Source organism: Nuphar pumila, chromosome 8 (genome assembly GCF_984573655.1).
Source record: "Nuphar pumila chromosome 8, dmNupPumi1.hap1.1, whole genome shotgun sequence".
Classification (NCBI taxonomy): domain Eukaryota; kingdom Viridiplantae; phylum Streptophyta; class Magnoliopsida; order Nymphaeales; family Nymphaeaceae; genus Nuphar; species Nuphar pumila.
In genome coordinates, this window is record NC_143256.1 from 124,434,271 (window position 1) to 124,451,656 (window position 17,386).

Genomic DNA, 17,386 nt, shown 5'->3' on the forward strand with positions numbered 1-17,386 from the left:
CACATAGCCGCTCCCTGGATCCCTGTTTGCCTGTGCACAGCTGTAGGTACCCAGCAGAAATATGCCTCGCAAGCTGCTTCACGGTTCTATTAAAAATCAGTTGCAGCCTTTTCGAAAATTATTTCCTTTTGATGGAGCAAAATTTGTCTCCAGGTGACCAATACCCAGCACCTACAAATCCAGGTCACTCCTCCCCTTATGCCATCCCAATAGCAGCAGGTCCTGCGCTCACCTGATCTAATCTAAAATTGCTGGTTTCCAGAATCCAGCATGTAATTCCTGAATCCAAGTGCTTTACGCAAAGAGATGCACTGTGCATTCGATGGATACACCATTTCTATATGTTGCAAAAGTGTAGTGTCGAGGCTGTCAACTTCATTCTCATTGCAGTGTTTTGGCAACACCATTGCTTCCAAACAGTAGAGAGCTATGTAACTAGGACTCTTCTAATAGGTCACCACACCCGCATCGCACCCGCACCTAAGCGGGTGACACTTGGACACAACTTCCTTTATGTTAGGTGAAGTCAACCACATTGAGGTCCATTTCTATCCAAAAGTAGATTCAGTTAACCCTAATCAAGTCTCTCTCTCTCTCTCTCTCTCTCTCTCTCTCTCTCTATATATATATATATATATATATATATATATATATATACCCTCCCCGTACCCCGCACCCAAGTTTTTTTAAAGTGCCGCATCCACACCTGTACCCACACCCACATCCGCACCCGCACCTATGCGATATAGGTAGAGAGCATGAGAGCAATGGAGGAAACCACAATGCACCTCTGATTCAAGGCTCCGAAACAGAAGCCTTACATGCTGAACCATACTTTTTCACGTTTATTTGATGCAATGCCTAACTGTTATTTGGGAGTCACTAGGCACATAACTGCATTATATGTCCCAATAGGAAAATAGATTGGATGATAATATACATATGATGATTGCAAATCATATGTTGATCATAGGCATTGCATCTGAAGGGCCCGGATTAGTCCACATTCTGGGTGAGAAACTGGACTACTCATAGCCATACGTTGGACGGCTACAATCAGCCTTATGTCAATGAATCAACTTTCAGCCAAAAAATATTACTATTTTATATGTTAGTAAATCTAGGTAAAAATTTATCAAATACAAAAAAAAATACTGTTTTACGCATGGTGAAATTAGTTAAGAAACTGGTCCAAATTTTTAATCCTTTAAAGTCAGAGATTCATAACTTGTCATTCGCTTAGGCCTACCAAAATGAGACTAAGCTAGCCGTTTTCACCCAATGAATGAGATGTGAGTGATGAGGTTATTTTGTTCTCAGCATAACAAAAAATTTTAACAAATTTAAAAGGCATCTACACCCGCAACACCTCAGCTCATCAAGAAAGATGCATAAATACCCTTACAATTTTGCTCACCACTTCCCATCAGCAGTTGTTAAGTGGTAATACACAGATATTGATATAAGTAGGGATGTCAACGGGTCGGATGTAACCCAAATATGATTAGTTGGATTCGGTAGCCAAATTCAGATTCGATTAAAAATTGGATTCGGATTCGGCATTAATTTTTTTTGTCAAAATCTGAACCCAAATCTGATTAAAACCCGAATCTGGCTAAGATCCGAATCAGATTAAGTGTACATATAGGTTTTTGGACTAGTCAGATCCGGATTCGGTTCTATCTTTTTCCATGCAACTCTGAATCAGAATCCAATTTGGTCAGGTCAGATTACGTCGGATCCAATAATGTCTAGATCCGACCAGAATCCGACCCGTTGACGTCCCTAGATATAAGACTAGTAAAACATCATTTCACCTCTTCAAATCTCCACACTTGGGGTAGGTGCAATCACATTTCACAAGAAACAGGTGATATCTCACCTGTTTGAATGGCTTGTAAGATTGTATGAGGCACATGCAAGGAGGGGATCATATTCTTGTGAGATGTGATTGCAACTAATCTAAACCCCCCTCCTTACCACATCAAGATTATTGCGTGATCCATTTATCACTTTCTCAGCAGAGAGAAAAACATATTCATTGTTGGACACCTCCTCCATGTTCTGTTGGGACTTGCATCCAACAAATAGGGACACGGAATGGCTGTATTAGTGTTGGAGTTTATATTCTTGAGCACCAGATCTATAGAGTTTCTTCATTTCCATCTGAGACTAGGAAAGTGATTTAGTTCAGATCACAGCTTATGCCTTGTATCTGCACCTCCCGACCTAGGGATGGCAGTGGACCAGGGCGAACGGGCCCCGCCCTGCCTTACCCCATTTGGACCGGGGATGGAGAACATGAAACAGGGATGGAGGTTAAAATGTGTACCTGTGTGGGGATGGGGGCGGGGATGGACTCACACTTTCTTCCACCCCGCCCCGCCCCATCCCATCCCCAATCCTAATTTAGGGATGACAATGGACAGAGAGGAAACGGGGCCCCGCCCCCATCATCAATCCTTCTTTAGAGATGACAATGGACCAAGAGGAAACGGGTCCCGCCCCGTTTGGACCGGGGATGGAGGGCAGGATTTTGAAATAGGACGGGGGTGGAGACCTTGTCCCCCACCCCCACCCCGGTACACAGCCATCCCTATCCCAACCAATAAAAATGTGTACGCCCTTGCACTAAGAGAGAGAGAGAGAGAGAGAGAGAGAGAGAGAGATTTTGTTTTGATATGAGGCTACTTGGGACACTTAGTGGGGGTGGTTATCAATAATGAGCTTGCTGGACGCCCATTTACTTACGTAATATGACTAATCAAACTCAACAAAATACTACACAGAATCGAAAAGAAAACCTTTTTTTTAACTTTTTTTCGAGTTATACTCTCAAGGCCGTTTGTTCCATGCCCTTTCCTATGAAAGATAGAGGGCCTCTTTCCTAAGGGGCTAGCTGAAACAAAGATGTAATATGTTGTGGAGCTCAAATAATAAATGCAAAAAAAGTATCTTTCCTATCAAAATGGGTTCACGCCCCCAATGGGGAAGCACTTTTCCTCTTGGGCATCCCTTTCGAGTGAAAGTGGTTTCCCTTGGGTGGATGTATAAAAAGCCCCTGAAAAAGATAAATTTTCGTGAGTCTTGTAAAAGGATTCCTAATAGATCGGTGGATCACAGGTAGGGGTGTCAATGGGTCAGGTTGAAACCGGAACTGTCCCGTGCCAAACCTTATAGTTGGTGATAAATAAGAAGGTCCGATTAAAATCTAGGGTCAGACTCGAGGGGTCTGATTAATATATGGATCTGGGTGTAGTTTGTGAAATTTCATATCAGACCGGACTATGATCTGCAATTATTCAATGTAAAAAAGATTATACACACACACATTATATACATATATAATTTTACTGGGTATGGGTCAGGTCTTATTCATGCAATCCTTATAGGATATGGTTTCTCTTGTGGTGGGCCGATTGGACAGGGGTCAGAACCTGGTACCAGCATCTCAAATCGGGTCTAACTTTGGTTCCACGGGTCGGAATCAAACCCTACCTGTTGACACCCCTACTTCACAGGACATGTACCTCTCTTGCTTGTCTAAGGTGGCAAATGGGCATTATCTCACCAAACAATAAAAAGGACACACGAGTTGCTATGCAAGTTATGGTCCCTCAACAATTCAACCAAGAGCACACTCGAGGGCACTCATTATCCATTGTTAAGGACCCTGAAGTCCTTGTGGGACGAAGCAATGGACAGTGAAGATGTCAAATCACTTTTGCAGATTACTTAACCTGCCCTTGCAGCTCTTCCACTAAGAAAGCTACTTGGGGCCTGGGTGCATCGCCAAGAGCCAAGATTTTGGATATTGTCTAATGACCGTCAATACCCAACATCACCTGATCTGCTCCCTCAAAGAGAGAGAGAGAGAGAGAGAGAGTTGATAAGGTAAAAAATGGGCAAAGGGACATTCAATGAAGCTAAAATGGACACAGTAATACCGTTTATAATTATTAACCACGATTGAAGGGAAGGTATGCACTTGGATGATCGAGGAGAAAACCATGCGCTTTTTTTAAAGCAAGACCTTTTTAGTGTAAATCTGATCAATTAAAAGGTGACATTAGCATTTTTGCAGATAACCCCTCACTAATCAGCAATTGAAGAAACGAAAACGCCAACTGTTTTTTGTGACCAGTGAAATGATTAGCAGATTAACCCCTTACCAACTCCAAGTCAGTGGTGACCAGAAACGCAAACTTTTGACGGGTTTAACCCTGAGATGTCATGTCCAATGGTATTTTTTTCTTTCGCAATTCTATGGCACAAAGATTCAATTCATTTGGGGAAGTCAGACCACCCAAGGGACAAAAACAGCAAATAACCGACTCTGAACTTGGAATCTGCCAATGACCTTCCTAATCCTACCCACACTCTATTCAACATTTGGAATTACCAGAGTCCCCCCCCCCCAAAAAAAAAAAACTTCATAAATAACTTGAACCAAGACTGATCAAATCAATAGTGTTGAATAGCATGCATTTCATGGGAACGCCACAGGTATAGAGATAAAGGTACCAATAATGATAATACACCACCATATGGCCAACCTCTGTCAAATTTGACAATGACCAGTATGATACTTAGCATCAAAACCAAAAGTACAGCAATTATCAGCAGTTGATCAAGATCATGGAGAAGAGAGTTCGTATATCAAAAATCAACAAATCCACAGGAGGCAAGATCTGCTGTAGACAAACAGCAAAATAGTTTCCCTCGTAAAAAAATTCTGCAAACATAAAAACCTAAATAATAATAATAATAAACAATCAGAAGCAGTAGCTTCGCTTGATCTTCCCCAGGAGCATTTAATTTTTGGTTAACTCATGTGAAAGTAAAAAACAAACAAATAAACAAACTCCAAGGTCAGTCAGAAAGTATCTCATGAGAGACCACTATCATAAATTAAGAAAGTTCCCAAATACATTGGCATGCATGCATTGGTAATGTGTTACTTGTCTAAGCACATAAGCAAGAATTTAACGTGAATGAGGGCAAGCATGTATGTGCATGTGCTTGAAGATGCATGCAGCCAAGTTCTACTGTCAGCAGTTAACTGATGATATAAACACATAACCAATGATATAACATTGTGTCATGCGACTTCAAATGACAGCGATATGCACCACAACAAAGAGGAGTCTCGCTATGTCTTCAAGAAAAAAGGAAAAACAAGGAAAAGAAACAATTCTACATCATCAATCTAAATCAAGCATCACATTGGCAACTCATTCTTTTGAGGACTTGTTGATCAGCGACTTGTGAATATGAGGGATAACTCCACCTCCAGCTATGGTACCCTTAATCAAAGTATCGAGCTCTTCATCTCCTCTAATAGCAAGTTGGAGATGACGAGGTGTTATACGCTTCACTTTAAGATCTTTGCTAGCATTCCCTGCCAACTCCAGCACTTCAGCAGTTAGATACTCCAAAATGGCTGCTGAATAAACAGCAGCTGTAGAACCAACCCTTCCATTGGCAGCAATGCGTGATTTCAGCAACCGATGGATACGACCAACTGGAAACTGATTCCAAAGGAGAAAATCAGTCAAAGATGAGAAGACTCCCTTCTATATTGTTGTATGCAGGTCCTAAACTACATTATATAGTTGGGTAGATTTGATTGTCAGTTTTGGGCCCCTTAATTATGGAAGTGCTTGATAGTAAATGTGTCAATTTCAAACTGAGAGGCTTTGTCAGTAGATCAAGGAGTAATTGAAGTTAATATTCATGTAATTTCAGCAAACTAGAGCACAAAATTTTCCAGATCTGGGACAGGGATGCATCAAAGTAGCAATCTCAGAACAAACACATTTTTTTTTCAAATTTTAGGAGCAATTTGAGTGGTGTTAAAAGGAAAAAGTAGAGTGGTTACCTCACAAGTCAAAAGGGTTGTAAGTGATTTTCACAAAACCCAAGGGATAATCACTAACATACAAAAATGAAAACAATTACAAAAGATCCTAAAAAACCTTTGAAATTTTGAACAGAATTCTAACAACTGTCCTATTTTACAGGTTTACCAATGAGACATGATATGGTAGCTTTGGTATTGCTTATATGTAATTGACCTTTAACCACGTGTCTCGCAGTCATGGCAAGCTTTGTCGTATCAGTCGCTGGAACATGACAGTGTGGGCCGCTTCAGGCAGTGACTTGCCTTTTATAGAATGCTGAATGTAAGATGCTGGCAAGCATGACACGCTTCGTATTATCTGACAGAAGGTACTTATGACTTCAAGTTATCCTTGGAAATAAACAGTGACAATTGTAACTGAATCTTAGGGTTGTCTTTGTTGTTTTTACAATGTTTGCACTACAAAATTTGAATGGTGGCCATAATTCAATGACAAATGTTGAAGCGCTTGAGCAGCAGTTGGAGCTTTGCTAAGCTATCACTGAAACACAACTAGAAATTTTACCAACAGAATTCAAACGGGTGACCTTCATTTCATTGGTTTCTCAATGAGTATGTCCCAACAGCAATGTGTTAGTTTATTTATATTGACTTTAACCCACCAATCATTTAGAGAGACATAATATAAGCTAAGACATCACTAAGACTAGAACATACAGGTCAAGAACCAGTGAAATGGGGGCAACCCGTTAGAATTCTGCAATTGCAGAAAAGATTTATGGCACGATATTTAACAGTCTCCAAGCATAGCTACTAGTACTTTCCAACAGCTTCAACCTCCATCATTAAATTGGAGTCACTGCACGAAGTGTATTATGACAACTCGCCATAAAAACAATAAAGGAACAAGAACCTTAAGGTTCAATCTCGATCATCACTGACTCTCAGTAAGGAGCAATGAATGAAGAAGCTAGAAGTGCCTCTCAACATAAAGATCGTACCAAGTGAGTTGGGATTTTTCACACCTTACATACATTGTCCTATAAAAGACGAGCCACCAAATGGAATCCTCCTCCATGTGTCATGTTTTAGTAATGAATATGATGAAGCTCACCAAGGTCAAGTCTCTTTCCAAAATTTGCACGTTTAAGGTCAACAGGTATATGCTAAGTGATAACGCACCTCCAAAATCTACCAAGGCATACTTCTGTGGAAAATAGTGACATGTACATACACCACTAACTAAATGCTTGTTTTCTGACATATGAAGCCCTTTTGAGTTGATACTCAAATATTTTATGCATGTTTTTATATCTATGAGAGCTTATCAACATAAACGTTCCATCCATTGATCAAGCTTCCACTTTCAAACTAATCAGTAATGAAAACTAATCGGTGACTTGCCCAAACACATATGACAAAATATACCTATATCTTCAAATAATCTTTTTTCCCATGACATACAATGTCTCATAGTTTATGGAGGAAAAACCAACAAACAAGGATATGTTAGTGATGGCTTATTTAAAATGGAGAAATTTTTTGTGAAAATTCAAATACTGAAATATAGAACTGGTTATTGTTTATCACTATTTCTACCATCTCATTCTAGGCCTCCATAATTCTCTTTTCTCTTTGACTGATGGTGTGGATATAAGGTTGTTTTTCATAAGAATTGATCAAGAGTTTTCATTCTATTTTTTTTGTTAATATTCTTTGAAAAAAAAGGTTAAGTGATCTCTCAGTTTTCATTCTCCTCAACATTCTTGACCAGAACCTAAGTTTGCAAACACTTCAAAAGTGGCTGGGATAAGCAACCCTTTCTCAGGTAACTTGAGAAAGTCCACTTTCCAAAGTGCTTGAAAACATGCCCTAAGCTAGTTGCCACTGATCAATTTTTACTTTCGTATTTAATAAACATATACCGCTGTTCACGCTGTTTTTGATCATTGGATTCACATTTGTGGACAAATAGATGTGTCCTTAGTGTGTAAACCCCACTGCCAAAACTGAAAGCCTCAGCAATCATCATAGTATTGCTTCACCAAATAAATAAATAAAGCACCTTCAACTCAAAAATCAATTATCATATCTACTGTTTAAGATTTCTGTCATTTACATGATCTTCTCGTGCACTTACAGTAAAGAATACACCTTTTCACAAAAATCCCTGCCAAGAAAACACCTATGTAAGATAGGAACTTTCAGAAGGGTGTTGTACCCATGTCAACCCAAGTACTGATACTCCATTAGGTTTTAGACCAGTTTTGAATCTGACACAATCCATAATCTGTTTTCATCCATTTTAAGGTGCATAAAGGGTTGTTTTTATCCATTCCAGTATGGTGTTTCACACACACATGATGGAATGCATGCATGCATATATAGGTACATGCAAACGTAATTTTTCTCAAAGAAACATACATAGCTCAATAGCTGTAAGCCTGTAACCCAATAGGCCCATACTTCTAGAAATTCTCATGTTGTATCCTAGATACAGCAAACGTAATTTTTCTCAAAGAAACACACACACACACACACACACACACACACACACACACACACACACACACATATATATATATATATATATATATATATATATATATATATATATATATATATATATATATATATATATATATATATATATATATATAATACCCCAATAGGCCCATACTTTTAGAAATTCTCGTGCTGTATCCTAGATACCCACAGCCACACTTATCTGGCAAAGGAAACACCTATTAAATGAAATCAAATATCTAACAAAGAAAATATGTGTTTAATGGATAAGTGTGTTAGAAGATTGACATTATAACATGCACATTTGATTCTCATGTGATTTGGAATCACATGTGATTTGAAGTTCTGTGATTTCAAATCACAAGGTTGACCATGTGATTTGGAGTGACAAGGGAATTGAGTAAAGTAACCCCAAATGTGACTCCAAATTTCAATGTTTTTTTTACATGCAAAAGAAAGAGCAGATGAGAATCATTCCCTCACAACCTTGCAATAGTGATTCTCATCTAAAAACAATCTAACATGCAGGAAATGACTTTCTATTTTACTTCTTAACATGCACCCTTTATAATGCAAACATTATATATCTAGCTTGGATCATAGTTAAAAACAACACTCCTACCTCGCTATTTTACTTCCTAACATGCATCATTTATATATCTTGTTTGGATGGTGTCACTCTATCTCACAGGGATTCGGCTAGCAAGGTGCCGCACCCGTGTCGACGCGACTCGACGCGGGTGTGGCACCGGGTGCGGTCAACCCGACCCTGGGTGCGTTGACCGCACCTAGGGTCATTTTGGTCCTTTTTGGATTTTTTTTTTTAAAAAAATTGCCCTATGAAATGGGCTGCGGAATTATAAAAAAAAATTCTTTGGGGGCGCTGCCCCCCTATAACCCCCCGCCAGGGGCGGCCCCCCATGGACCCCCGCCTGCTGACCGCGCAGCGGGACCCACGCCGGGGGGAGCCCCCGGACCCCCTTCCTGCAAGGGCAAAAACAATGAATCAGGCTCCACAACTAATCACTTTCATCTTTGGGGACAACCATATAAGATAAAAAAAATTGTAAAAAGTAAGTTGGGCATAAATGTCATGGACCTTAACAGCTACCATACATTCATACATATAGACTATACATGATATATATATATATATTACATTTTTGCCCATGCCGCACCCCCGCACCCAGGTTTTTTGGAAGTGCCGAATCCCCGCACCCGCACCCATGTGACATAGGTGTCACTAGAATATGTTTACTGGAAATATTTTTACCGGAGTATGAACAGAGATTTTCATAGTTTTTTGGTGTTTTCTTAAATCTCAACCTACTGATGACATGTTCGGCTTTATGCGGACAGATTCTAAGATTGGCCAATTACAATGCATAAGCAGGATCTTTTAAGGCTTGAAAATCAATGGTTCATAATTCTCATAATATTCAAGCATCCAAAAATCATATTTTTCATCAAAAATACATGATCCAACAGTCGATTCCTAGCAAATGGGCAATTTTGAATGCATCTGCAGGGTTAGATTCACAAAAAAAAATGTTAGAAATACATAGTTCACGCTCCAATAAATATGTTTCCAGTAAACATATTCTAGCAAATCTATTTGGATGATAGTTAAAACTTAAAACACTCCTACCACCTTCATTTTCCTAATTACAAATTTCTAAGAGAAGAATCTACATTCAAGCTGAAGCTGCAAACATATTCTTAACAAGTAACCTTAAAAGCTTAATAGCTTTACTCCACCTATTTAGAAAAGACAATGCATTAAAAAGTAATAAGAAATGATTTATTACCTTAAAATAAAAACTGTAAACCATATCAAACAATGACAACATTCCTCATGAACACTTTCAAATTGTTATTGTATTTTCTCTTGAACATTATAATATATATATATATATATATATATATATACACACACACACACAGAGAGAGAGAGAGAGATGTAGCTGCTGACACCCCAATTTGGCAAACACACTAAGTAGCTTTAGCAGTGGCCAGTGACCACCACTCAAGGCCTTTTGAGCAAACAATTGCACACGCTAGGTGTGCCCATCACTGTCGGGTCAATTTCCTGTAGGCAGGTACATTTTTCTGTGTGTGAGTTTTCACAAGCACATTTGCACCAAATCCTGTGGACCAGGTTAGATATTAAACAGTTGTTGTGTTCCACATTAGAGCTATGTGGGTTTAATTTGGACAGGTATGAGGGCAAGCTAGGTGCATCGCCATGATAATTGTATAAGCAGTTGACTGTGTTCTTTCGGGGCAGAACATGGGCATGTCAGGAGCTGTTATTTATCTTGACAAGCTTACGCAGTGCATGAATTGAATACATTGTAAACGAATCACTATCACCAGTAGGCATAAAACTGGCTTTTATCAAGTATAAATTGACCATTGGCAGCAACCAAGTGAAAATCCTACCTAAGAAATTGATGAAAGTCACAACTTCCAAGAAACATCTCTACTCCAACTATAAGTACATGAACCAAGATGACAAAAAGTGAAACTGGTGAATACCAAAGTTTACTGCCCAAAGACCAATAGCCAAGAAAGGCAACCCAGACGCATTTATTAAACAGATGTCAATACCAAAGTACATCATAAAAGATCTCTATCAGTTGTCGATACCAATATAAGGGGTGTCAATGGATTGGATCCGGGTAGACTGGAGGTCTCAATCCAAACCCAGTTAAGATCCGAATCCCTTGATAATATCAGTAAACACCAAGGCGATAATCAAATTTATAGACGTTAGAAAAGCACCACCATGTAGGAACCAAGAAAACAAATTCAAGAAATAAGTTTCCTTCATATATAATGCTTCGGTTACCAACACTAATAACCCAAGTCTTCGTGGGTCTCAGTCTAAACCATGAGTCTCAATGGAAAGACGCATCTAACTAGCAGGAAACAAAACTTCCTGTGGTTATTGACTCTATGGTGTGCCTTCCTCAACAAGACTCATAAAACTTATAACACAAAAAAAGAAAGCAGGAACAGAGAAAGAGAGAAATTCAACCTGCAAACCTGCGCGAGACGAGCGAGAAACGGGCTTCTTCTTCTCCTTATCCTTGTTTGCGGCAGAGTTCTTGCCCGTCAAAAGCCCTTTCGCTCCTTTCCCAGACATTTTTCCCTAAACCTTCAGAGAAACACAACAATAAGAAAAAAAAAGTCACATTTCTAGCCTCAAAAAGAGAGAGAGAGCGAGATTCTCTTCCCCTCCCCACCCCAAAACCAAATGCCCCAGGACGGGAAGCAGGAAAACCCCAGAACCCAAAAGCCCTAAACTCCACCACCACGAGCGAAAAGGACCATTTGTTTCCTCCAATGGAGAAATGAACGACTCCAAAGCACCACGAAGAAGCCCACGAACAGAAGGGAGAAGGAAGACCTAACTAAACCCCGAAAAACTGCAGAGAAATCCTCAACGGAGGATCATCCAATCGAAGACGAGAAGAAAACCAGAGAGAGAGGGGGGGGAGACTTACCCTACGGATCTCCGAAAAGGGACAGAGGCGAGATCTCGGAAGAGAGAGAGAGAGGGAATTGAGGGGTTGGGGTATTTACTGTAAGGAGGCTGGGGGGCTCATAAGTAGACCGACTGGCTTCCTCTCTTGTTATTTTACCGTTTTACCCCAGAATTGGCGGGCTTGCTCATTCTCTTGTACCAAGTTGTGGAAAATTGGTCGTGAATCGGCTTTTCAAAATTCATAAAATCGGTGGAAACATATCTGATCGTTTTTTGAATCGGTCCGTTTAAAAAGCTGATTTTTTTTGTTTCTTATAAATATCTTTTGAAACATATGTTACGATTCATTCGGAATTTCGGAGTTGAGTAAAAATCAGCTAATTTTTTAGGGCACCTTTGAAAGCGAGAAAGATAGGAAAAGTGATGCAAAATGAAAAATCTGTATGGATTTTCCAACCCTTTAAAACGAGAGACTTTTTAGATGAAAGAGTTTTACACTCTTCACCACTCATCTCACCTCTGAGGTGTCCAGTCACCCATTTCTGACCTCTCTATTCCACTTCACTTTCTCTCATTGCTCGCATCTTTGATGGCCGTTTGGCCAGCTACATTGAAGGCTGTGGTGGTGGGTTTGTGGAGCAGGGGAAAGTGAAGGAAAAAAATAAAAAAGTCACCACCATTCCCTTCTTTCTCTCTCATTTTTTTCACATTTTCTCATGCTACACAAACAAGCAAAAAAATTCTTTTGAAAAACTTCTCATAAGCAAAAACTTGTTTTCTTATGAGAGTTTTTATCACTTCCAAGCGTGTCATTAAGCCCTGGCAATTGGAATGGGAGTTTATGCATGTCATATATATATATATGATCACATTACCTTGGCAGCCCGTGTTTCAATCATCCAATCTTGATATGAAATGATTTGCTTTGATGAATCTTTTTCATTTGTACCATGTGAGATAATGATAAAGACAAGAAAGAGTTCATGAATAAGATTAAAAATCAAGTAGGTTAGGTGGGTCCAACTAAGTAGCCATAGCACATATTATATGTGAACTCCAATATATGCTACTAGGATGGGAGTTTATGCATTAGGTTGAGGAAGTGAGATTGTCTCCTCCCAGACTTTACAAACAAATCCTTAAGATTTTCTCATCCTCGCTCGAGTCTAAATAATGAAGCAATATATATAGATGAACCAACCACAAATAAATAAAAAGAAAATGCAAAAAGAAAAAAAATCTCAAATTATACATTGTGCGCATCTTTCTGTTATCCTAATGTATAGTTTTGCTAAGAAATACAATAGATATACTCAGAGTTCACTTAGATTACACTGAAAAATGAACTAATTACAAATATCACATATACTTCTCCTACCTCAATAGGTATACGCTGTGTACACAGTTACTAAGAAATACAAGGACACAACGGGTACATCTAGAATATATTAACAATACAAAAAAAGAAATAATTATAAATGAAAGACTTATAATTATATTTTCGAATAAAAGATCACACAAATATATTCCATGACAAAATACAAGTATAATTTAACCAAGTCCAAACATTTTAAGATTTTAAAATAAACATCCAAGTAGCCACAAACTTAAATGCTTAAACATGAGCTCACCAAAAAAACACAAAAAAAATAATAAACCATAAATGATTTAAATTATTTAAAAATCTATAAGATAATCAAAAAATAAAACCACAAGTGCATAAACACAATGCCACTAAAGAGCTATAAATAGTGCACAACCACAAATAAAAGGGGTACTATGGGCTAAATAAAACAAGCCACTAAGGGCTAACACATCACACTCACAAATAGGAGCAACCCCAAAATGTGTTTGAAAGTTGCTTATAATCGATGGAGAAATTTGAAAAAGATTGGAGTAAATTTGGCAAAAATGTATGTTCTTAACGATGAAGAGTCGTCCATTGACAAGTCTAACCCAATAAATGACACAAGCATACCTCTTTTTTAACACTCTAAGAGTTGAACCCCAACTCTCTTGAGTAGTAGAGTGGAACCCTGAAGAGCATCTGAGTTGACCCTTAAAGAACTTAATGAAAACATGACTTTTGTGCAAACAGGAGTCAACTCTCAAGGAATAAGAGTTGACTTATTTAATGCAAGAGTCAACTATCAATGTAATGCCTCGAGATTTTCAACCCTTGAAAAATAACATGAAAATTAAAACTTTTCTTTTATCTTTAAAATTGTCAGCGAAAACCTTAAAAACTTGGGTTAAAAACATTGAGCGGGTTACGTTGCACACAAAGATGATTATACTAAATTTAAATGCAGATAATATGACTCATTTAAAATACTTCAATTACAAAAGAATAAAGTATTACAAAATCAATATAATAGTAACATTATCTGAATTCAGTGCCTAAGAAAGAAAAATATTTGTTTGTCGGTGTTGTCGCAGTATCTAGCATCCACTCCGCAACTATTTATCACCTATAACACATAAAAAGGGTTAGACTTATGATAGTTTGGTAAGTCTACATCAATTTAAGGTAATTTAGAATATAGAAACATATATGTGAATCATGTATGTGAAACAAGGCATGAAAATTATTGCAACACGAAGACATCCCTAGAGTTCACCCATCCCAATACTACTCTTATTCAAACACACTTAACTTCAGAGTTTTGATGGGATTCAATGCATCATGTAAGTAAAATGAGGCATGTAACACATGCAAAAGTAGGGTTTTACATGTAAAACAATGCATGTGAATAAAATGTAATGTGCAATGAACAAAAGCAATATTAAAATATAGTTTTTACGTCACACGATACATGTAAATATAATATTAGTTTATATGTAACGAAACATATGCAAGATTATCAAAACATAACTAATCGTACACGAGCACACACCCGACAAGAATATATTTTTAACATAAAAAATTCTAAGCATTTGGTATAGGGACCTACATCGAAAAATCATGTGATGGGGTGAATGAGTGTAGCGTGACTAAACCGAATTGAGGAAGCTAAGGTCACAACCTAGCTCAAACTGGTTAAACAATGAATTGGGTAGCAAGGGAAACCAAGTTAGCAAGGGGAACCAGTTGAGTCAAGGGAATCGGGTGGCTAAGGGGTGAGTCGGGTCGGTTACGGGCTAGCAAAAAATGATGGTGTTGGTGGGGGAACGGCTGCAGGGAGAAGGGAGAGAGGAATAGGAGAGGGGCGAGAGAGGAGCTAAGGGAAGGGAGGTGCTTTATAAAGATGGAGAGGGGTAAAATGGAAAGAGAGGGGAGAACAGGGTATTGCCAAGCAAAACAAGTGTAAAAATCTTTTTTTACACTCGGTAAAACAATGGGAGAAACATATAGGCTGGTTTGGGAGGGGCTTTATGGGTCTTGATTGGATCCTAACTTAATCCAATCCAGATCTAATATGATTTGGATCTAGTTCCTCTAACTAGATCCCATTCTAGTTAGGGAAACTAGGTCCTCTATATATTTATTACTTTCTAAAAACCTTAAAAATGAATATTATAAGAAAGATAAAACGAACATTAAAATTAACATATATATCCATGAGGGGTTGATTGTTGGTCAACACGAGTATGGACGACCATGTCCCTCAGGTCACAGCGATCCCAAATTTTGTTAAAATTACCATAATGCCCCTGAGTCTTGCAAGGTGCATTCTGAACTCATATTAACTTTGATTTTGATGAAATCACTAACGTTCTTTAAGAAATTTTGATGAAGATGCAACCATGCACTAAAAAATCATAAAATAAGTTATTGAAAATGTTTGTTATATTGATATTATAATCAATCAAAAATACCAAAAAATATTGATTATTACATTCAAATAAGAAGAGTTGGCCCTTATAAAGGAAGAGTCGACTCTCGAGGAAGAAGATTCGACTCCAGGGAGTGAAGAGTTGGCTCCAAACTATAATGAGAGGAATCTAACATACTTCTAGTCATTGCAAAAAGGTGTTTTACGTCTCCAATGTCTATCTAATGGGTATTTTTCATCCTTAACTATAAATTGAAGATGGTGAACTGCATTAGAACGGTTAAAATTACATCAATCCTAAGTACATCAAAGATTCAAGCTTTCAACTGCTTCAAGGCTCTCCAACAACAAACTACTTTGATATTCTCTTTGTATGTTGGAAATATTTTAGAGATTTTATTTTGGGTTTCACTCGCTCTTTCTATCATTATATTGTGCTCTTATATTGTGAGAAGAGTCATTTATATCAATCAGTTTCTGTATTTGTAGCTCTAGGCTTGAGCTACGTTGAGCAAAAAAAGCTTACATGTTTGTTTTACAATAAGTGTTCAAACTTTTATACATTTAGTGTTGTGCTTTATCACATTCTCCCTACCTCCCATTATATGTTTTTGTGTGAAGTGAAAATGTTAATCACCCAAATTCTATATACACTTTATACTATATATGTAAATTTAGTGAAATATTTGCAAAGTTATGATAGGTTTTAGTTACAGGTAGTTTACAAAATTGGTTATGTGAACTTCATATGATATATGTGAAATTAGTAAAATATTTGTGAAATTACGAAAGGTTTTAGTTACATAAAGTTCTCTAATTTAGTTATGTGAACTTTGTACTATATATGTATATTTAGTAAAATATTTACGAAGTTACATGTTTTAGTTACAAAAAGTTTGCAGATTTGGTTGTGCAAACTTCGTACTATAAATGTGAATTTAGTAAAATATTTGTAAAGTTTCAACGGGTTTTAGTTATAGAAAGTTTGCATATTTGATTTTGTGAATTTCATACGATATATGCAATTTTAGTTAAATATTTATAAAGTTTTGACATGTCTTTGTTACAGAAAGTTTACAAATTTGGTCATGCAGATTTTATGAGATACGCAAAAAAATGTGTGTCTATCCCTTTTAGTGAGACTTTGTGATACCCAAAGATTGTACCGATATATCGAACAAACTTTAGAAGGTTCCCTTGTACAAAGGGTAAAATGGTTTTAAAAAAGACGGGCATTTGTGATATTAGACATGGCGTAGATTTCAAAAATTATGGGGCATTTCGTAAAACATGTCATTTTTATATACAGTATGACCACTTTTCATGTGATACACTCAGTAATCTATTATTATTATTGATGTATATGGTTAATTCATCTTTCACTTGGCCTAAATAAAAAAGGAAAAATAAAGGTTAATTTTTTTGTTTGAGATCTAGTCTAGGTTGAAATGCCCAAACTAGTTTTCTCAGTCCAGTGCACTTTGGTACCAAACTGATTGGTTTTGTTAGATCCATTAAAGTGATCCATGTCCAATCTTGTTAGTTTTTGCTCTAGCATGTTATCACTCAATGGGACCCAACTGCTACATAAAAGGATACTTGGAATGGGTTTTGTAACAAAGGAAAAGAACAAACCAGATTTCCAATGCATCCACCACAAAACATACTCTAGGGCGTAAACCATTCAAATTCAGGTCCAATGTAGCTAATACAATATCTGACTAATTGGAT

At 37.6% G+C, this 17,386-nt stretch overlaps 1 protein-coding gene across 1 annotated transcript; it reads right to left on the reverse strand.

Annotated features, from left to right (window-relative positions):
• Positions 1-4,894: 4,894 nt before the first annotated feature.
• On the reverse strand, positions 4,895-11,973 carry LOC149830590 (putative histone H2A variant 3). The gene is made up of 3 exons (XM_090015874.1): positions 11,899-11,973; positions 11,430-11,549; positions 4,895-5,531 (listed from the first exon to the last, which is right to left on the reverse strand). Exons 2-3 carry the CDS (start codon positions 11,535-11,537, stop codon positions 5,235-5,237), a joined length of 405 nt encoding a protein of 134 aa, XP_089872000.1. The 5' UTR covers positions 11,538-11,549; positions 11,899-11,973; the 3' UTR covers positions 4,895-5,234.
• Between the last annotated feature and the right edge of the window lie 5,413 nt (positions 11,974-17,386).

Coding starts and splice junctions, on each gene's coding strand:
- LOC149830590 (XM_090015874.1), bottom strand. CDS start 11,537: ATGTCTGGGAAAGGAGCGAAAGGGCTTTTGACGGGCAAGAACTCTGCC. Junction 5,532..11,429: donor CGTCTCGCGCAGGTTTGCAG/GTTGAATTTCTC, acceptor CTTTGGAATCAG/TTTCCAGTTGGTCGTATCCA.